This window comes from Lissotriton helveticus, chromosome 5_1 (assembly GCF_964261635.1).
Source record: "Lissotriton helveticus chromosome 5_1, aLisHel1.1, whole genome shotgun sequence".
In the NCBI taxonomy this organism is placed as follows: Eukaryota; Metazoa; Chordata; class Amphibia; order Caudata; family Salamandridae; genus Lissotriton; species Lissotriton helveticus.
Genome location: NC_136065.1, coordinates 978491240 through 978515030, shown reverse-complemented (window position 1 = coordinate 978515030; position 23791 = coordinate 978491240). Strand labels below are relative to the sequence as shown.

Below are 23791 nucleotides of genomic sequence, written 5' to 3'. Positions count from 1 at the left end.
ATACCAATGATGCAGTCATTTCACCGGAAACCATTGTGAATGTCTCTGAAAGGGAAACCCCTATGGCTTGGGCATGTAATGTAAAAGCGCCCCTGTGTGACGGGACATCAGGGAGTGTGTTGCCCACTCCTTGTGCAGCCTATTTCTGGCAGCTGGCATTCACATAGGCAAAGCTCGCTCATGGAAAGCATCCACTGTGCAAACAAATACTGCCTAGTGAGCAAACGAATGATTGATTTAACCCAGATCTCTTGACTGGGGGTGCATGTTTTGATTTGTTCTGCATTCTGTCTATAAATTGTGTGTCTTTAGCTTCCTCAAACTAATACTGCCCAAACCCCCTATTCAAGCAATTAATTTTGTCACAGAAGTGGTCACAAACCACTGATACATAGCTTCACGAATAACAAGGAGGTGTGAGATGCCTTATGTCTTTGTCTAACTTTACCCATGAATTTGCACCAACATTGTGAGCTGCAAAACTAAATCTGACTTGAAATGTATCATTAGACCAGGGGTCTTCAAACTGGGGTGTGGGGCCCAGTGGTTAGAGGCGGCAGACCCGGAAGCTGAGATCGACCGTGAACCAGGGTTCGATTCCCCTCCTCGGCGGGTCTCGGGCTAAAAAATTCCATGGACTCGACAATTCTCGCTCTGGTGCCTGGTCACACTCTGCGACTCTGGGCAATAGCTTGCTTAATCTCCACTACGGCCCCTCGCGGCGGGATGCCTGGCTTTCACCTTGTGGACACCCTGCCGGGGTTTCTCACAGGGGAATACCAGGACGGGTTCCCTAAGCAAGCGCCGGGACGCTTACGGGCAGCTGTGCGCTTTACAAGTCCAGCACATTTTTACATTTATTTTTACATTTAACTTATAGGGGAGGACGAGGGCAGGGTCTGGTTAAAAGAAGCATCTTGTTGATAGCAGTGCTTTGTTTTAAGCTGAAAACAAATGAACAGCTGTCAGATACTCTGTAATGGGACATTACTAACATATTTTGTCATTTATACCTGGCTGGGAGTGTGTGTCAAAAGGGAAGGGACCCCAAATATTCTTCAAACCTCCCAGCCCCTATTTCAGATAATCACACCGTGGATACTTTCACACATTAGTACGGCCTAGCTAGCCTGAATTGTATGTTTGGTAGTCATGTATTTGATTGCATCTTTAAAAGTTTTAACATAACTGTAATGTTTAAATAAGCCTAGGCATATTTAAACAGAACAATTGTGAAAACGTCTAGGCTCCCCCCAATGATTTTTGTTTATGCTGGGGAAGGCGCAGCATGAAAACGTTTGAGCATTGTGTCTGTTTGTGCACTTCCAAATCCTCCAATGTAGCACACCACAGAACATGTAGAGTGAAAATCTTAATTAAAATAAAAATCACAGTGTTACTACAAAGTGGGAATGATGCAGGGAGAATAATGTTGGAAATAGACTGAAATAATCACACTATTTAGTTACATGCTGAAGCTTCCAGCTTGCGCTTATGGGGTGGATCTTCAATCATTTTGATGATATCGCCCCGGTTCTTCAAATCCACAGGTTTCTCCCACACGGACAGCTGCATTTGAGGGTTGAAGAAGAAGACTCGATCATCCCCAGTCCAAACTATGCACCTATGTCAACAAAAACATGTGTTATAATAAAAACAGATGCAAATATCAGGAAATAAAATGTGTATCTTAGGCAAAGTGCTAAAAATCACTACACCACTGGTGTAATCAAGTAAGGCAAAAATTAAAATATTGTCAAATGTGCAAGCATATTGAACTAATTGACACAAAGAGTTTAATAATTAACCATGTTCATCTATATACTTTTATTAAAAGACAGACTTTAAACTTCATGTTCACAGCATGCACATGAGAAGAGGGGAAAATGTGTAATTGTACCAAAGAACCTGTGCTCTGCTTGCCCCGAAGAGCTCATGTCAGCAGCAGCCGCGGCCCGTGGAGGGAGTTGCGGTGGGGCTGAAAGGCGGGGTGGGGGAGGGGCAGGGTGGGGGGTTCTAAAAACCAGAATATGGATAATTGGAGGTAAGTAAACAATTTAATTATTAAAACGAATTTCATAGCTGCATTGCAAAATACGATGCAGCGCGCGCTACGAAGCTCGTTTTATTAATTAAATTGTTTACTTACTTCCAATAATCCAAATTCCGGTTTTTAGAACACCCCATCCTGCCCCTCCCCTGCCCCGCCTTTCAGCCCCACCACAACTCCCTCCACGGGCCACGGCTGGTCAGCAGGAACTCCTCATAGAAGAGTCGGATTCAGGAATGTAGGTTTAATTTTCTTTATTACTACTGTCTGATGTGCTAACTAATTACAGAGGACTTACTCATTTGGAGCTATCCTCCACAAGTCCACCTTCAACAGGGCCGGACTGGCCGTAGCGGGCACCAGGCATTTTTCCCCGGTGGGCTGCCAGGGTTTTTACAGGGCCGTTTTTGCAGCATAGTTGCAATATCGGCCGCTGTAACGAAATCGTCAGAAACCGGCTCTGGTAAACAGCTCGGCCGCACCCCCAAACACCTGGGGGGCTGGCCAAGCACTTTGCCAGGGCCGGTTTTGGGACCCATTAGGGCCCTGACCTTCAAACATATCCTTCCGAGAGTTCCCTTATACTTCCTCTGCTTCCTGCTGCAAATTACTATCTGAGCAGTTCCTGTTGGACAGCTAAATTGCTGACTTGCTCTAACAGACAGGTCTTTTTAAGGAGGATATTACTTCTCCCCACTCAGCAGAGAAAACACAAGAACAATTCCTCAAGTAGTCTCTTGATTTTGTCTTCACTCTCCCATACAGTACACCATGTTGGATCAAGGTTGGTCCGAGTCTCTCCCTTTTGTCACAGTTGATCTCAAAGTATGGTCTAAGGTGAGATATGTCCAGGTTATTCGCTTATTGCTATTAATAGCATTGACCACTGCCCCATTCTTATGGAATACTTGCATAGAGCAGGGTTCATGCCTTGCGTCTGTCTTTTTAGTTTGTGATGTTTTACCAATGCTTCGCCTATTTGAATGCTGGATTCCTTTGCAACTCTTTGTTCGTTTACATATTCTTTCATCTTCTCATTTGCTCATGTCCACGGCTAGTATTTAAGGCATGGGACTTCTGCATGCGCTCTTAGTTCAGATGGTGATTCCAGATGAGTGTTCTGGTCGGAATTTCTTGAGCATATGTGAGTATGGCGGACATTGTCCCGTGGTGCTGTCTTTCCTGTATGCTCTTAACAACAGTGTTGAGTATTTGCTGTAGTCGTTTGTGTTCCTGTTCCACTTGGGGTACGGTTTTCTTTACGGTCCTCATGAATTGCTCCACCATGATGTTTGCTTGTCGCTAGATAGGTGTGATCTTTCTGTGTGTGAATTAGATGCATGTGGCAAAATCTGTGAAATCTTGTCCATTCAAAGGAGGTCTATTGTCTGTTTTGACTATTTCGGGAATGCCACATTGTACGAAAATCTCATCCACTTTTTGAATTGCTGTCTGTGCATAGGTTGATGAGACCTGTTTTGCAATGGGAAATATTGAGTATTCATCTGTCACTACCAGTATGTACTTGCTCAATGCAAATGCTCAGGAAAAAGGTTTATTGCGAGGGTGTACCATACATCTGCCGGGATGGGGGACATTTAGAGTGGCATGGTTATAATGCCTCGCTTAACACTTGACATAGGTGAAATTTTGGATGCTATCCTCTAATAACTGATTGATTCCTGGGTACCGTAAGCACTCTCACAGTGCTCTCTTTGTTGCCAGTATTTCACTCTGTCCTTCAGGTGCGAGGTCGATGACCATTGTCTGGAGTTGTAGGGCATTTCTATATGGTGTCTCTTAGTATCATTCTGTGAGGAGTCACAGTTAGTTCTTTGTGCACCTGTTGGGATACAGCTAAGTCATGTTTGTTTCTTCTTCTACTGAGTTTCATTCCAGGTGACCCATTGTTCTTGTCAAATCTATTCTCTCACTTCTCTCAAGGTGGAATCAGTGTCCATGGTTTATTCAATCATGTTTAGATATAGTGATAGTGGTATAGCAGGTTCATTACAAAGTTTAGATATTCTTACGCAAGGGAAGGATTACTTTTCTTCCTCTGGATTCAGTGGTGTTGTGTAATCTGGTGTTCTTGTCTTTCACCAGTTTATGACGGATTGATTATAAATATTATCGTGGATGGATTTCCAATCACTTTATTGTCTGGGGCATTTTTGTTCGGAGTTTCTTGAAAATTGTCACCAGTGCTTGTGATCTGTTATTGTGTCAAAATGCTTCCAAAATGTGAAAATGTGACAATGCTTGCATGCCCAGACTACCGCCAGGCTCTCCTTTTCTGCTCAGGAGAATCACAGTTTGAAGTCTGACAGACTGCAACAGCATATGAGACAATGTGTCTGTCCTCATCATGCTAATGGTGTGCCAAAATAGTTACTAAGCCCACTGGGCTTACGTCCACAGTGAGCTCTGTCTACCTGGTAGGGTTGAAGTATGCCATATTGGTGGCACTGCTGACTCTCCTTTTAATTTCTTGGAATTTTCCTTCACATTTCAGGGTCCAGTCTAATTTGTGACATTTTCTTGTCCCTCAGAGCAGTGCTGATTGTCGTGTAGTTTTTGATGTATCAAGCACAGTAGCTCACTATCCCTAGAAATAACCTGACATCTCCTGCATCCTTTGGGGTTGGTGCGTCTCAACCAGCTCTTACAGACATTTCTTTTCCAGGAGGACATTACAAAACCCTACGGACACAGTGTTTCAGCTGATTGAACAACCACTCCACGCCATTTAATCAGGAGTGGAAGCTCTAGTGTTTGGAAGTCTCTGAAAGAGAAGAACTAGGAGAGCAACTGAAAGCCTATATTTTTTGGCTCTGTTTCCTAGCATCGTAAATACAGTTAAAAGCAAAAGAGATGCTTTACATACCTCTGACTTTCCATTAAAGTATATGAGTTGAGGTCATGGCATTATCTCACAAGAGGTGCCAGTGTGTGCAAGAAGCAACTACCGAAATGCAACACCGTTTGGGAAATTAGGACTTTGGTTCCAGGCAAAGAATAATGGGGCATATTATCAAGAACAGGCGATAAAGTTATCGCCGCTTTATCAGCAGGAAACTGCCGCTAAAGCGTAGATAATGGGCTTAATAATAGGTCCTTGTGAATTCTCACAGCAGCCCAGGTTAACACCAGAACCTGGGCTGCTATGGGAATTCACAAGGGCCTATTATCAAGCCCATTATTGCCACTTTAGCTGCAGTTTCCTGCCGATAAAGCGGCGATAATTTTATCGCCTGTTCTTGATAATATGCCCGATGATCTTTTTTTTAAATGTATGTCCTCCTTATCTCGAATGCTCAGATCAGTTGTGCCAAAAAAATTGCTCAGCAGGCTTGCACTCCTGTTGTTGGACTTGACCCTTCCTGCGAGGTCAATCTCAAACGTTTTGCCTTAACCTCCTATTTTGTGCTGAATTCGTTTCTGCTGGCCTTAGGGCTCTGTGCAGTTTACCACTGCTAACCAGTGCTATAGTGTTTGCGCTTTCTCCTTTAAACATGGTAACACTGGCTTATAGCCAATTGGCATATTTAATTTACTTGTCAGTCCCTGATAAAGTGGCACTATATGGGCACAGGGCCTGTACATTAAATGGTACAAGTGGGCCTGCAACATTGATTGTGCCACACACTTAAGTAGCCCTTTAAACATATCTCAGGCCTGCCAGCGTAGATCCTGTTTGTGCAGTTTACAACTGCTATTTGAATCGGGCAAAATAAAACTTTTGCCAGGAACAAACCTTCCACTTAATACATATGTTGCCCCTATGGAAGACCCTGGAAAGCCCAGAGGGCAGGGTTCGATGTATTACAATAGTAGGGTATGTATGTTCAAGTTTTACATGCCCTGGTAGTGAAAAACTCTCAAAATCATTTTATGCTACTTCAAGGCCTATCTCTTCCATGGAATAACATTGGAATTGCCTTATTACATTTTTATAAGTGCAATTTCCAAATTGGAAGAGAAGAGATAACCAGTTCATGTTTTGTGTGTCTGGAATCCAAATTAAAAATCCGAACTTATAATGAAGTTGGATTTTAAATTATAATTCTGAAAATGCCACTTTTAGAAAATTGGATTTTTTTTTTGCCTTAGCCATTTCGTGCCTGTACCCTGACTCTGGTCATATGACTGGGCACAGTTGGCAGTTATGCTTTGTGTATTCCTACTAGATAGCCACACACAATGGAAGCTCAGGTGTGACTGGATGGGCCATCACTGGCAGGATTGGAGAGAGGAGCTGGGCACAGAGTCACTTACACATGAATAGGCTGAGTCCTGTCCCACACAAAGGGCCTTGAGACCCTTCATTGTCACTCCAGAGAGCATGAAGGTAGGGCAGTGGAGGCAGGGGATTTCTTGGACTTCAAGGCCACAGTCTAGAAATTGTTCCCACCTTTCAAAACAAGGGAACCAGGGTATAAAAGATAGATCTCAGACACCAACACATCAGTACACTTCTAGACCTGTAGATACTCTGCTAGGATACTCTGCACGGAAGAAGGACTGTTGTACTACTGAAAGACTGACACTCTGCTGGACTGCTACTCTGAAAGAGCTGCTACCTTGCTGTGCTGATCTGCTGCCTTTATGCTTGGGAATGGAGAAATGGACCTGCAACCCATCTTGAACCAAGGATCACAAAGTAACTCAAAGAGCTAGTCTGCTGGTATCCAGGGCAGAGCCTCAGGGACATAAGAAACTCCACACCAGCTCCTTGACCAGTCTTTGCAGAGTTCCTGAACCCCAAGTGGCACCCCTCAGTCTCTAGACCCTTGATGTGGCTCAGGGGGCTCTTAGTTCAAGCTTTTGGGCTCTTCAAAGAACTGTGCCGCTCATGTCGAAATTCAGCACGAGCCGCTGACAGCCCAATTCTTTGCACAGCTAGCATTGTTCGCCCGCGTGGACCACCACGATCACTTGTGTCGACCACCAATGCGAAGCTCCAATCTACCTGTCCTCAATGCCTGTCCTGCTCTTCGCACCATGCCAACCACTGCCAGCGACACTCCTGGCAACCTTCTTCCACACGAACAGTACTCTTGGCACAAAACTTGAGTACTTAAACCTTCAGCAGGACTAATCTGGGACTGTATCCAACCCACGCTCCATCACAATCAGCATAACTATTGACTTTGAACCGGTTCAGGGGTTCAGGTTCTACTGACTGGATTTTTGTTGTTTTGGTCTTGTTTTCTTTAGAAACTGGGAGCTATGTTTCTCACTTGGTGTGGGATCTTTTTGCGTGGTGTTTTCACTTGTTTTACTGTTTGAAGTGTTACACAAATGCCTTACATGTTGCCTCTAAATTAAGCCTGACTACTCTGTGTCTAGCTACCAGCAGGTTGAGCACAGGATAATTTTGGGTTTGCTCGTGCCTTTCACTGACTAGGATTGTGGTTGCTGTTTGACTACGGCTCACACCCGAGCCAACCAGTAACCCAGTTCTAACCACCTGCATTTTAAGATCAAGGAGAGTGTGAACATGGAAACAGAAGAGAAAAGGGTGTACTGTCTCCCTGTTTTGAACGGATTAAGGGGTACGGTGCCAAATGCTTTTTTGCACACATGTCGGAATTATCTATCCTGTGTGGTATCCATTTAATAGTGGCTAAAGCCTTCTGCAGACCGTTAGCACTCTCAGCACGAAGTAAGGCTTGATAACCTCAACATTTCTAAAAGATCCATAACAATTGGGTAAATAAAAACTAAAATATCCTTATCTGAGTTATAATAGGAAGTACATGGGCCCGCCATCAGAATCGTTTTTTAAATCAATGTCTAAGCACCTCATTATGAACGGCCCTTCAAAATGCCAGCCGTTTTCCTACTCTAGAATTACCATTACAAGAGTTTTTGGTGATTACTGGAAATATTGGGATTATGAGATTTTGAGAACAACAGACATGATCGGTATCCTGCGCACATTTTTGTGTGTTTCCCGCATTTATAGGGAGATTTTGGCTGCTTTTTCCAGCGGAAATTTTGATGTGAAACGCACAGAACTGACGAACCCAAAAAAATCCTCTTAAAAGATAGCTTAACACTAACATTACGCCACATCAACCATTACACCTTTCATCACTTTCCCTTTACATCTCCTTACTGACTCCCATTTAACACCTTCTCTGTCAAAACTAAGGTTACACAGAGAGCCCAAAAACAGAGCCAGTTGTCAATTTTATTTTTCAGTGAAAAATGATGGTATGTAATGGAGATAAGCAGCACTTCGGGATAGAAACTGTAGTTTCCCAGAAACTTCTTGTGGGGTTCAAAGAAACAACAATTGGTTGTCTTTTTTACCTCCAGGGCATTATTTTTTGCTAAGACATATTTACTGGTGTATGCAATTCCTCTTGCAACATCATTTTATGGTTGACATTTGCTGAACATGACCTTTTAGGAAGTGACTGTGATGAATGTGGCTGTTTATGAATCACTCCCTCTGTGAATGCAGCAATATCTTACATCCAAAGCGCTATACACCTACTGTCTCTTGAGAATGACTCCATCACATCTTTTGTAGGGTTATTGCTATACTCTTTAGACAATGTGGAATAGCTTATGTCTATCCACTCGTGAAAATATAAAGCGGTCTTCCAATTAAGAATGTATTCTTTGCTTTAATGTTCTTCTTTCTATAATAAATACATTTTTTATGCTGAATCCCAGCACTCTGCTGGTGATTCCCTGAGCATTTTAAATCATATTCATAACTATCTTTAAGACCTCTGCAGATGGCAAAAGTGAAATATAATTTCTTCCTTTGCTTTTAAAATGTTATAATCTCTATGATTCTATAAATTCATAGTTTGGCAATCAAAAGAATAGTTTTTTAATGAAGTATGAATTTCAGGATATGCACATGGACCTTTTTTGACTATTTTGCCCTAATTAGACATTCATGGTAGCAGCATTACTTGTAGGGACATTTTTACATGCTGCTATATTATATATGAACAACAAGGTCCATGCCGTGTAAAAGTCTTCTATCTTTAATGTGCTTGGTTGGGTAAACTTAGTATGATTATATTTCATAGTTGGCGGTTTGAAAAAATGGATTGTGATCAGGTGATTTATCACTTATGTTAATTTCCTTTACCTTCCTACACGGGTTGTGTTTCAATGAAGAGAAAATTGGAATTCAATTGTTTGATGATCGGATTTTATGATGATATGTATTGGATGATGTTTTAACTGGTAATTTTTTGTGATAATATTGTAAACTTTATATACTGTACAATAAAGCAATACTTGCTTACTTATATAAGTTCATAGTCGCTTCACATTACCAATCTACATTGCATATTGTATTTTGAAAATCGAAATGACACCGGTTCACTTAGCTAGTTATTTTTGCTCTTGCCACGCTTTTAAACTTTAGTTTGACACATCTACTGGTAGCAGTGCTACACAGTTGCCGCCCTCACCCTTTGCAACGATTCACAATTTCTCTTTCAGATTAAATTTTCACTTTATTTGTGACAGTAGCTCTTTTGCTATCTTGTGTATGCGGTCAAATACCTCATTCTTCATGATTGATTTAATGTTTCTTTTTGTGTTCTTTTTCATCACTCTAATCATGTTTTGAATTCACTTTGCTTTTTTGCCTTTTTCACGATTATATGTGATTATTATTTGGCTGACATTACTAGATGATGTTTTAACTGGCGATTTATTGTGATAATATTGTAAACTTTAATTAACTGTACAATAAAGCAATACTTGCTTACTTATATAAGTTCATAGTCGCTTCACTTTATCAATCTACATTGTATATGGTATTGTGAAAATCGAATTGACACTGTTCACTTAGCTAGTTATTTTTGCTCCTGCCACACTTTTAAACTTTCGTTTGACACATCTACTGGCAGCAGTGCTACACAGTTGCCTCCCTCACCCTTTGCAATGATTCACAATTTCTTTTTCAAATTTAATTTTCTCTTTATTTGTGACAATAGCACTTTCGCTGACTTGCGTTTGCGGTCAAATACCTCATTCTTCATGATTGATTTAATGTTTCTTTCTGTGTACTTTTTTATCACTCTATTAATGGTTTGAATTTACTTTGCTTTTCTGCCATTTTCACGATTATATATCATTGCAAAGATTGCAAAGAAAGATGGCGACTGGAGAGGAGCTCGGGATGTGAGCTCCGCAGGCTTGGGATTCCTTTGTGCAATTTATCCCAGTTAAGCCCCAGTAAGTGACAGAGTGATTAAGAAGGCTAAAGAAACTGGATAATAAAGTAAAGAAACGGGTTTGAAACTACTCACGTTTGGAAGTAGGAGCGGAGCACTGGAGCCTGGGGGGTGCCTCCAGGAGAGATCATCGGCCCCCCTATATGCCGCCCTGGATATCGGTGATGTGAGAGATGAATGGAGTGCTTAGGAGAGAGGCGTAACACGAGAGAGGATCGTCTGCGTCCCTGCTTGACCGCTGGAGCCTGGCTGGAACTCAAGGAAAGATCGGCTGCCTCCCGGCTTGCCGCCCCGTGAATCGTCACGGTTGGAGGGGAGCGGAGCACTGAGCCACGAGCGTCCCTTCATGCTGTTCCATCCCCTGCATCGGATTGTGCACTTGGGGTGACGGAGGGCAGAGCGGAGCGAGATCTCTGCCGTGGAGCTGGTCCTAGGAACAACGAGGACCGGGGAGCGCCCGGATCTGCGGCTGCGAGGGGGATCGCAGGACGGAGCGGCTGCGGCGGCTGCCGCAGCGAGGAGGATCCAGAGCGCACTGTGCTTTTGGAGGCAATAGAGAGGAGCGAGAGGGGGGTGCATCCCTCACACCGTGAGGCTCTGGTAGTGACGGCGCTCATTTGGAGGTTAAGAGTTAGCCTGCCCCTACAACGTACAGCCTGGGAGTGAGATCGCTGTATGGCCCGCCCCTCCTCCCTCGCTGAGGTGAAGCAAAAATTCGCGGAAGAGGCACGGAAAATTGCTGGGGAGCAGGCAGTAACAATTTTGTACTTGGAGATTAACAGCATAAACCAACGGTGAGGCATTTTCGTTTCTAACTGAGGGATAATCGAGGTGAATTGGTCGGTCCTTCTGAGTGGGAGTGGCAAATGAGAGGACTATTTTCTCCGATCTCCCCACATCACAGAGCTAACTGACCACAGAATTAACCATTTATGTACCATTTGGGATCTATTCCAGGTCCATGGTAAGGATGACACCATTTTGACTGGGGGGGCTGCCTAAAGTACAAAATGGAGTTGGGTAAAAACTAAGATAGGACAGAAGATCTCTCTAGAGTAAAATGAGTGGAAACTGAAAGTGGACTGTTTCTACTAGGAGTCGGGTCCACAAACAGAGACAAGGGACTAATTCCACTTCTGTAGCTATAGGGGCAGCCATCTTGGTAGAGGCAGTACTTTGCTAATAATAATTACCCTGATTGCTAAACCATGGCAGGGCATCACTTTAAAGCGGAAGGAAGAAACTCATTTTCTATAATCTACCCCCCTTTCCTTTCTAAAAATGCATCAAAAACCTTTAAACAAAACCTACTAAGATCTAACCCTGAAATGCTAATACTAGATCCCTCCCTCAACTTAAAAAAGGGTATGATTATCAATGACCTTATCTTCTTTACCACAAAAATGGCCAAATGGAGAAAGACTCTTAATAACTCGCTGAAAGTACAGGAATAAAAAAACATTCCTTATGGAACAAAATTGCTCATCACAACCTCCCGAAAACTAAGAGCAACATTAAATATAACATGATATGAAAATGGCACGGTTCTCATTCAGGCTAACCTCACTTTGCAGTATAATAAATCAATTTTAAGCATCATCGAGGAGGTCGCCCCTCTAAAACTTAAAAGGATCTCTGACAAAGACAAAAATCCATGGTTCAATAGTTCCCTAAACGAAGAAAGACGTTCACTTAGACTATCTGAGCGTAAATGGCTTCAATACCCTACCGCATCACACTTAGGCCAACTGAGACAATCCAGGAAAGCTTATAACAAAAGCATCCTTAAATAAAATAAAAAAAATCTTTAGGAAAGAACTGGACAATGCTACAAACAGACCTAGGAAACTATTCGATATACTCAAAGAACAGTCGAATAAATCTGCCAAATCAGCACCGATCATCGCCAAAACAAGCTTAAATAGTGAGGATTTCTCAGTCTTCTTTACCAACAAAGCTAACGCACTAGAAAGGGAACTTAAAAAATCAGCTGAAGACTTGGAAAGGGAGAAGGGTTACTCAGATGAACCACAATTCCAACAAGAAGGTGACAATCCAAAAAACAATGTGCGATGGTCAGGATTTAAGCCAATCAGCGAATTAGACATTTCAAAGATCATTTCATCTACTAAACCTAACAACCATTATAACGACCCCCTTTCAGCAAAGTGCTGGCCTTCACTTAACCACCTGTTAATCCCATCGTGGACTAAGATCATAAATGCCTCGTTATCACAAGGACAAATCCCAGACTGCCTAAAAACGGGGCAAGTCACTCCTCTTCTAAAAAAACCAACTGAAAACCCTTCTGATCCAAACAACTTCAGACCTGTTACTAACATCCCCATGCTTGCTAAAGTTCTGGAAAAATGTGTCCAGCAACAACTGAGTCTTCACATCTCGGATTTCAATCTACTAAATGATTACCAATCAGGGTTCAGACCGAACTATAGTACAGAAACTGCAATCCGGCAAAGAGTAGATGACGCGTTAAGGGCTCTTGACCACAATGACACATGTCTCCTAATATTGTTGGACCTGTCATCTGCGTTCGATACGGTAAACCATGCCAGAATCCTGGATAGGTTGAAAAACAGAATGGGGCTAGATGGTTTAGTACTTAAGTGGTTCAGTTCCTTCCTAGAGAATAGATCTCAAAAATTCATTGTCAACCAAACCCTGTCAGGGTCTACCAGAAATACAATTGGAGTTCCACAAGGTTCTACGTTATCCTCGGCGATTTTCAATCTTTATGTAGAACCACTAACGGCTATACTACAAAATGCGAACATTGCATTCCATATGGACGCAGATGACACGCAGCTGTATATCAAGGTGACATCGACAGAAGATATAAAAACTATGAACCAAGCCCTCACGAGTACCCTCCAATGGCTAACTCTGAATCACCTGAAGCTAAACCCGCAAAAAACTGAATTCTTACTGATTACACCTCAGAAAAGTAAACTCAAGTCAGCAGAGTGGTCCAACTTTATCACAGCTCTAAAATGCACCCCGAAGATTTTCGACTCAACCAAATTTTTGGGAATTACTCTTGACAGAAATCTGAACATGACTGCACACATTAACACAATGGCAAAGAACGCCCGTTTCCACCTAAGCTACTTGCAGAAACTAAAACAATTCCTAAATAAAACAGATCTGAAAACAGCAGTCCAGTCACTGGTCATTTCAAGGATAGAATATGGGTGCACTACTCTGGCAGGACTTCCTAAGGTCACAACAGCCCCTTTGAAAGCATGTCTTAATGCAGCCGCAAGACTGATATCAGGATCAAAAAAATATGACCACATCTCCCCCATCTGAAAGTACTCAACTGGCTACCCTTCGAGGCAAGAATTCACTTCAAGTTAGCATGCATCACCCGTAATGCATTGCACCACAAAACTCCAGTTTACCTTGCACAGAAAATCATGCTGTCAGGAGGAAACCGAGGCACCAGGAGTAAAGACAATCTTCTTCTGAAACCAGCTCGTTTTTGTAAGAAAAAAACTTATGACCGAGCATTCTCTGGGGCAGCACCACGAATTTGGAACACTCTCCCCCCTAGCATTAGAAGAATTCCATCCACCGCAGCATTCAAAAAAGAAGCAAAATTGTTCTATATGGAAACATTTCTACAACGAGTCCTGGCAGCAGTACCTATGGATATAATCTCTCCATGTTTGTTTCCAGTCATACGCCAGCATCTCACTTCACTCACATGAGAGGGTACATCTGTAACACATATGGTGGTGGGATTTAATGCGCTTCTGATATATTTGTTATACGCTTCCCCGAAGTGTACTGTTGTAAAGAGTTTGTATTCTGCAACTTATGGTTCTTAATGGTTCTATTGTTGAAACACCTCTGTAAAGCGCTCTGATACCCCTCACAGGGTCATGTTCGCGCTATAAAAAAACATGAAATAAATAATAAATAAAGTTAATATTTGGCTAACACGTAGACATGAAAAGTAAGAAATACTTATATACCTTCACCTGTGTCCCAGGTATAAGTATATACATCTAGATGCAATGCAGTCCTCTCACATTTGTACTTCCTAATGGAAAGATCTGCAGTTTGGAAGAATTGGCAAAGGGTGTCTCACACTGACGTCCTGCTATGTGAGACAACAGATTGTGTCTACTCTGAGAGTTGACACATCGAAATTTGTAACAATATTTCGAAGAAAATCATTTTATTTCACCATGTCAGTGTGTTATCCCAACAAGAAAGTCCGTACATAAAGAGTATTCCTCTTGAAAACAGAACCCACAAACAGGCGTGAAATGTGGCCAGGTCCCCCATTTGTCAAGAGAGCGGAATACTAACAAAATATCGACACCCAAAATGTACCCATACAAAAATATCGTGACCAAAATATCAATGTCAAAAATATCTAAATCCTGTACTTATAATGGTATCTACAAAAATATCGAAAACAAATATCATAGTCATATATATAGTTGTACAAAATATTGTTTAATATATACATATATATATATATATATATATATATATATATATATATATATATATATATATATATATATATAATAAATATTAAATAATAAATCTAATTGAAAACAAAATTTGGATTTAATATACAATTTAACAAATATAACAAATAAATGTTATAAAAAAACTAAACAACACATGTATAATAATTAATATATATATACACATATATTTACTTTAAAGCAATTATTAAACTAATAACTTGAATGTATTTTATATTGTGAAAATTAGGTACAAATGTAACACATATATATATATATATATATATATATATATATATATATATATATATATATATATATATATAAATACATATATATATATCCCCCCATTATCACCGACCTGCACTGCTGTATAAATTGGGCATCCTGGGAGTTGCGGTCCGCAGATACACGAAGGATCTGCAATAGGTGAGCGTCATTGGAAGGGGGAGGAGCGGACCCATGCTACACATTTAAAGGCAACCGCAACAATACACCGTGATTTCAACTTCTGGTGTTGGGCTCTGAGGAAGGCGAAAGCCGAAATGCATTCGCCGCTACTGGAGCTGTTTTCTTGGAAAATAAAGCCTTTTTAACCGGTCCCCTCTGGGCTCCTGCTTCTTTTTTTGAGGGAGGTTTGTTTGGATATATATATATATATATATGTATATATATATATATATATATATATATACGTCTCACCACTGACAGCACGCGTGCAATCCTCTCGAAAATGACACCATCAAAGTAGTTTGCTTCAAAACAATTTATTTGTTTCTTAAGCCAAAGAAAATACCCTACGCGTTTCGTTCACGTGAGCAAGGCGGTCCACGCCGAAACGCGTAGGGTATTTTCATTCGAGAGGAGTGCACGCGTGCTGTCAGTGGCATGGTGGGACGTATTAAGTGACAGGGTGATCCTTGGACCCTGTGGTGCACTGCCGGGTCTGGTGTCCCGGCTAAATTCGAGGAGGTGAATCGTTATATATATATATATAGATATATATTTTTTTTAAATGTAATTTTTGTCTTCCGGATAGTGGCAATAAAACTTACCTGAAGTGGTCCCAACGCATGTGTCGGGCCCGTTCTTTGAGGAAGAGGCAGGACTAGTGGTAGCTGTTAGTGCAGCAGTCGGCGCTGCATATCCGACAGGCCTCTCGGTTTGGTGCTCCACTGATGTCCGGAATGTTCGTGTGGTGTTGCATGCTGAATGCACACAGTGGCGCCCCCCTCGCCCAAGACTGTGTTTGTTGTATCGGGGAGAGAGCAGCGGATTCCTGCTGATTGGGACACCTCCGGGAGACGATTGTAGCCATTGACGATTTCCCGCAGCGGAGAGTGGGCGGCTCGCAAGCTGGCACAGCCGGGGCATTATTAGGTGAATGGACCGGTCACTGTACCGAAGTCCCCGATGTGAGACTGTCTGCATGCTCTGTCTGCGGAAGCCATTCAGACGACATGCTGACGTGGGGACTTCAACTACCAGCAACCATAGCGAACACTGCAACGGAGGTGGAAAGAGCAGTGACTCTGATTGGAATAACCAGGCTCCAATAGGAGCATAATTAGCAGAACATTTCCCACGCAAAACCCTCGCAGAACTAAACACAATGCTGGCAATGAATAAGGCAAGCACCGAAACGCATCTGCCAGGTGTTTTTTAAATGTAATTTTGTCTTGCGGATGGTGGCTATAAAACGTACCTGAAGTGGTACCAACGCATGTGTCGGACCCGTTCTTTGAGGATATGCCAGTAGGTAGTTATAGTTAGGGTCTAGTTTCCATAGGAAAAGCACAACATTCTATTCCCAATAACTTTGGCGCTGGATGACGAGTCTTCACAATAATTGTAAAACTCGTGGGGCGCTCCGGTCCTCTCCTATCCTGAAAGTTTTGGGGTGATTCGGCAAGTGGGGGCTGAGAAAAAAGGGGGGTCCCAAAATGTGTATTCTCCATGTTATTTTCCACAGTAAACTTTAGACACGGCTACAGCCTGAACTGCTAAATGGAATTTCTCCAAATTTGGCAAAAGGTAGCCCTTGGTTCAAAAAGAACTATTTTTGTTAAATGGTGTAAATCTGGTCAGTAGTTGCTGAGAAAATCAAAATTAAAAAAATATTGATATATAGAGGCACGCAGGATCCGTGCACCTTCCCAATCACGAGCTTCATTCTAATTGGCTGTCAACACTCCAAACCAGGAAGTGTTGGCAGCCACCTTTGGCCTCAGAAGAACCGAGGCACAAGAAATCAAAAAAACTAAGGCGCAATACAAGAAAAGGGGGCAGGATAGAAACACCCTGACCCCCTAGGCCTTCCTAGGGGGTCCCACAAGGACCCCCATGGCCAAAAAAAGCATCTTTTTTTTTAAATCACAGGATGCGCAGAGTATCTGCAGACCCGGTCGTGAAAATAAAAAAACAAAGAGTGGGCTCCCGCACTTCATTTAAATAAAGCCCCCGGGTGGGCCAGATACCAGGGGCTGAAAAAAAGTGTGGGGGGCTCCAGTCCCCCCCACACTGCCCCGGGAACCACCACCCCCTGGGGCTTTGCACAAAGATTTGCGGGGGGCTCCCCTGCAGCCCCAGGGACTGCCACTGCCAGGGCTTTGATTTTTTACATGGGGGGCATCAAAGCCCCTCCAAGTCCCGGGGACCACCACCGCCGGGGCTTTTATTAAAATATTTGAGGGTGGCACATGGCCCCCCGCTGCCCTGGGGACCGCCAACCCCGGGGCTCTTATTTTGGAAATTATTCCTGTGTGGTGGCTCGAGCCCCCCCACACGCCCTGGGGACCGCCACCTCCCCGGGTTCTAATTATTAAAATTAGGGGGTCCAGACCCAATCCCCGGGGACCACCATCCCCCGGGCTTTGCAAATGGTGGGAAGGGGGCCACGTGGCCCCCTGCTGGAGCCCTTGATGGCCCTGGGGACCGCCACCCCCCAGGGCCGGCTCTTGCAGTGTCCTGGTGTGCCCACCCCGGGGACACTGCTGTTTGCAATGACAGGGCGGGAGCCTCGTGGCTCCCACTCTGTCATTGCAAACTCTGCTTTGATTCATTGAAGCGAGAGCAGGGAAACGTGCTCTCACCTCAATGAAGCAAAGCAGAATTGCTTTTCCATAAGGGGAGCTGCATGCCAGCAGCTCCCCTTGTGGAAAAACAATGCCGGCTCCTGCAGGACACGAGAGCCGGCGTGACCGTGGGAGGATTGGGGACCCCCCCACGGTCCCCAACGGATAGGGCCGGCCCCGGGGGATGTGGTCCTTGGGGCCAGAAGTGGCCCAGGAGGAGGGCCACACAGCCCCCTACAATTGTTTTTTTAAAAGGCAGGCCGGCCCTGGGGGATGGGGTCGCCAGGGCAATAATAGGCCTGTGGAGGTGGGCCTTGTGGCCCCCCTCTGAAAAAAAACCAATGTCCAGGCCCCGGTGGATGGGGTCCCTGGGGTCAGAAGTGGCCCGTGAGGGGGGCTACGTGGCCCTCCTCCCAAAGAAAAAATAAATAAATAACATTTAAAGGCAAGTCCTGGGGGATGGGGTCTCTGAGGCCAAAAGAGCCCTTAGGAGGGGGGCCATGCAGCCCCCCTCCATAACCAAAAATATATATTTGGCCATGCCTAGGGGGATGGGGTCCCCGGAATTGGCTATGGGAGGGGGGCCCAAGCGGCCCCCTTCCTGTAACATTTATTAAAAAAAAATGTAAATGGACCCCAGAGACCCTCAGGATTCAAGGGGACTTCCTCCCCGTTTGAAGTTAGGGAATTAATTCCTTTTCAATCCTGAGGGTCCCTGGGGGCCAACTAGCCCACCAGGTACCTCCAGTAAGCGCCACAGAGCTGCGTTGCAGAGAGGTGTAAAAAGGGGTGTGGCCTCTGAACACCTCTCTGAAACGCAGCTCCTTGGTGCATACTGGAGGTACCTGAAGGGCATGTTGGCCACCAGGGACCCTCAGGATTGAATAGGAATTAATTCCCCAACTTCAAACGTGCCACAGTCGTGTTTGCACATATGTCACCTCAGGCCCCGCCCCTTCCTTCACCACGGTGCAAATGCGCTCCATGGTGAGTTATAAGTTGGGAAATTAATTCCCCAATATATATCAAAATCATAAAATCTATTTAAAAAAACATTCTATTATAAATTAAAATATTACACTATTTAAAAATCTTTTGACTTAAATTTCCCACTCCAGTGAGAGCAACAGTAGAGAAAGTGTTGGATAGCGGAAGGATACAAACTATTATTCCCTCTCCAGTCAGTGCAACAATAGGGAAATTGTTGGATAGCAGAGGGGTAACAATTTCTATTTCCACACCAATGAGTGCAACAGTAGGGAAAGTGTTGGATAGCGGAGGGCAAGAAATTACTATTCCCACCTTGGAAACTGCAACAGTAGGGAAAGTGGTGGATAGCGGAGGGATAAAATGTAAAGGAAAGTGTTGTATAGCAGAGGGATAAAAACTACTATTCCCACTCCAGTGAGTGCAACAGTAGGGAAAGTGCTGGATAGCGGAGGGATACACTTTACTATTCCCACTCCAGTGAATGCAATAGTAGGGAAAGTGTTGGATAACGGAGGGCCAAAATGTACTATTACTACTCCAGATAATATATCAATAGGGAAAGTGTTGGATTTAGGAGGGCTAAAAGGTACTATTCTCACTCCAGTCAGTTCAAAATTAAAAACAAATAAAATATTGTCAACTAAATGTAAAAAAAATTTTAGTAAATAAAAAAATATAAATATATAAAGAATTTAAATACAAATATATTTAACATTAAAAATAAAAATTCAATAAAACATAATATAATGTTACATACATATCACAAATGTCGACTAATATTATATTAAATAAAAATAAAATAAATATTTTCATAACAAATATTTGTATTTAATAAGTATTAAAGAAAAACATTAATTATTAAATAAATGTAATCTATTTACTTTCTACACCTCGCAAGTCACAACCCACATAAAAAAATATTTGCATAATTAACATACATCTTTATCGATTAAACATATTATTAAAAACAAATAAAAAATCATACCAGTTTAACTTCCCACCCTTTACACCTATATTTATTTACACAATTAAATAAACAATTAAACACATTAACAATTAAATAACTAATAGTATTTAAAAGCTAATTATAAATTAAGTCAAATTAATTTACTCCCCACATTTCACCCCTACACACCCAAAACAGACACAAAAAATAATTGGACAATCACACTAATTTATTTTCAATTATTTAATTAATGATAATAATCAACTAATCAATAATTATTTACAAATAAATTACTTCCCACCCTTTACCCCTAAAAACCCCACAACCCATACCTAAAAATAATTAAACAATTAGCATAATTAGTTGCCAATTAATTAATTAATAATAATTAACAACTAATTACTCATTATTTGAAAATAAATTACTTCCCACCCTTTACCCCAATACAACCCATAACCTGCACCTAAGATTAGTTACACATTTACTATTATTAATTGTCAATTAATTGATTAATATTAATTAACAACTAATTATTAATTAAATAAAAATAAATGAATTCCCACCCTCTACCCCTAAAAACCCCACAACTTGCACCTAAAATGAATTACACAATTAGCATAATTTATTGTCAACTACTGAATTAATATTAATTAACAACTAATCTTAATTAATTAAAAAATAATTACTTCCCATTCTTTACCCCTATAAACTAGACTACCCACACCTAAAATGTACCCGAAAAAATTAAAAACACAATTTACATTATAACATCTCAATAAAAAAATATTATTAAATACATGTACTCATTAATTTATTACAATTAAATTACATCCCGCTAGGGAACTAAAAAATGCAAAATGTAATTCAAATAAAACGAATAACTATAAAATAACTATTAAAATATATAATAAAATAACTAACACTAATTAAAAAATCGATATTTTAAACAACTATAATTTTGTAAACAATATTATTGACTTCTATATTTTTAAAATCGATATTTCTTCCCTTAAAGTTGATATTCTTGACCAGGATATCGTTGCTGTTGATAGTACTGTGTCATGATATAGAAAACTCAATATTAATGTAAGTCGACTTTTAAAACTTGATATTTTTACTGGAAACCATGAGATGAATTGCTGTTTTGTACTGTGAGTGGGTGTTAGATCTGTCATTCTTAAGGTGGTCTTTCCCCAAACATTTTTCTGCTTACGATCCCTTTCTGCTGATTCTTTTTGTAGGACTTAGTACTCTGAGCACTTCACCACTGCAGACGAGTGCTAAAGTGCATGTGCTTCTCCCCTAAACATGGTTACATTTGTGACTTTATAGTTTTCAACGTATATGCGAGAGGGATTGTGGGAGGGAAAGCGTCACCAAACATCGCTCACCCGGATACGATTTAGATGGCCCAAATTCCCTGGTGATCGCAGGTGACCTCAAATGTACCTTCGAGCCTCTAGTTCTTGATGACTACAGCCTTACCATGGAGGAAGATCAGAGTCGGGGGATACCATCCCTATCGCCGATTAATAAATGGACTGAGGCGGCGTTACAACTAAAAAGCATGTCCCTCGGGCGGGGGTTAAGGGCTTTAAACGGAAGATCCCCCTCCTATATGGAAGGCATTAACACCTTTTCCAATGGTCTAGAAGCAGTAGAATAGACAATATTCTTATTAGTTTAGAGCTTTGGCCCAGACTGCAGATATACCAAAGATCTGAGAGTGACCATGATCCGCTGGTACTTACTTTGGTTGGGAAGGGTTTGGACCTCATAGGGACAGAAATGGAAATAGCAGTGGGCGAAGTGATCATGTCTCACAATTGCCGTCGGCTGAAATAGGCTAAGGTTTCTGAAGATGAGGCCTCGGTAGCACAGATTAAGGCTATGGTAGATGAAACAATACTAATACTGGACTCGCTAGATGCTTCTGATAACTCTTTTACGGCCCATAAGAAAGCGCATGAAGACCTATTTGTCAAACTGAAATCCTTGTTCATAATAAATAGCGACCATTTAGGCACACTATAAAAAAATTGGCCAAATGGTAAGTGACGCTTGTAGAGCCGCATTCAAACAACTTACAGATGTCATTAGGGTTGGGACTTCCCAAGAAGTCAAATTAGGGAGGGTAAACTATGAAAAAAGCGCAGCTAAGGCAAAGAAAGATTTTGATGAGGACAGTGGGAGTCCCTAGCTAATCCTCGTAATAGGAAAAATTGGATCACATTCTGGCAATTTGTAAAATGGGGCAGTGGTGCGATTGGGCCCACTCCAGTGAACAACGTATCTCCTGAATTGTGGGTGGAACACTATCAGGCCCAATTTGCTTCTTCTCCGAATGGCTTAACTGTTTATCCTGAGGTCATCACAGAGGGTGTTCTAATGTTTCATAAAAAGGAGATAGAACAGGTCCTGGAAGGCGTTCCATAAGGGAGGGCTCCGGGCTAGGACTGTATTCTAGCCGATATTTTTAAGGAAGACAGGAGGAATTGGACCGAGTATATTTTTCTCATTATAAAGGCTATTGCTAGGTGCACGCAGATTCCAGATACTTGGTGTGGTGCTGAAATCATTCCCATATATAAAAAGAGTGACCGTGCCAACCCTAGCAACTATAGGCCAATAAGCCTAATTGACACCCTTCAGAAAATAGTTGCTAGACTTGTCCTAGGTAGAATTAATGAATGGATAGTGGATCAGGATGTACTATCTACATACCAAGCGGGTTTTCGACCCCACGTCAGTACTATTGACCAAGTCTTCAGATTTATGCTGATATACTGGAGTACAGTAATTCTTGCGGGGGGTACTCTCTACGCAGCATTTGTTGATTTAAAATCAGCATTTGACTTGGTCTTTCATTACAAGCTATGGGACGTCCTAAAGGAGGCAGAGATGCCCCTAGAAATCTTAAGCTTTGTTATTAGACTGCACAAGGCAAACTACGCCCAAGTTTGGTGGGGCAAGCAGGTTGAATTAACTGACCGCTTCCCTGTAAATAAGGGGGTGCGGCAAGGGTGTATCCTTGCCCCTACCCTATTCTCCCTGTTTATAAATAAGGTCATTTTGTATTACACTAACTTTCCAACAGATGCACCATCCCTTGCCGGTTCAAGGGTCCCTCTATTAATGTTTGCAGACGACACTTTAATTTTATCTAAAACTCAATCTGGTATGCAACTTGCCCTTGACAGATTTACAGAATTCTGCAACGATCATGAACTTGTAGTAAATGTTGATAAAACCAAGTTCATGGTGCTGCATCAATACAAACATATTAAAAGTAGAGTTGTAATGAACGAAGTGCCTTTGGAGTAAACAGACACCTTTACTTATTTGGGTGTGACCATTGGGTAGGAATATGAACTGGACTCCACAGTTAGACGTCCTAGTTCTTAGACACAACCACCTAGCAGGAGCCCTACATAACCCCTTCGATGCTAATGACAAAGCCAGCTCGTCATGGGCGTTACCTGCGCTACGCGGATGACGAGCTGGCTTTGTCATAAACAGCGCGATTTTCAAAAATCAGCGCACAGCGTGAAAACGCGGTAGCGCGGTAGAGGTTAAAGAATATATACTTTCTAGTACTAAACTGGTGGGGCCAGCTTTATCGATTTACCACGGGAAGGTCAGAGCTTCTATAATATATGGCACAGAACTATGGGGGTCTGAAAATCTATTTTCCCTAGTCACTGCACAAAATAAGTTCTTGAGATCACTGACCGCCCTGCCTCAATCCACCCCCATCAAGCCCCTGTTGTTCAATTTAGGCTGTCTTTCTATTGATGAAGTTGCGGATTCAGACCCTTAGCCTATTGGAGGAGGATCTGGACCACTCCAGAATTGGCTTTGTACACCAATGCCCTTATGTACATTAGACAAGCCGCCCAGTCCTCAAAGATTAAATGGTTGCAGAAGATCAAAAGTAACTTGAATGATATGGGGCTCCACCACTTGGGGGAAGATCCAATAGGGAATTCATTTCCCAGCAAAAATTAGTA

At 42.1% G+C, this 23791-nt stretch overlaps 1 protein-coding gene across 1 annotated transcript in view; it reads right to left on the bottom strand.

The window, feature by feature from the left end:
* The window catches only part of TCERG1L (transcription elongation regulator 1 like), a 1322664-nt gene that overhangs the window by 384838 nt on the left and 914035 nt on the right, over positions 1–23791 (bottom strand). Inside the window, exon 8 of the mRNA XM_078643487.1 lies at positions 1470–1624. Coding sequence (XP_078499613.1) covers positions 1470–1624 — 155 coding nt within the window. The remainder of the gene's footprint in view (positions 1–1469; positions 1625–23791) is intronic.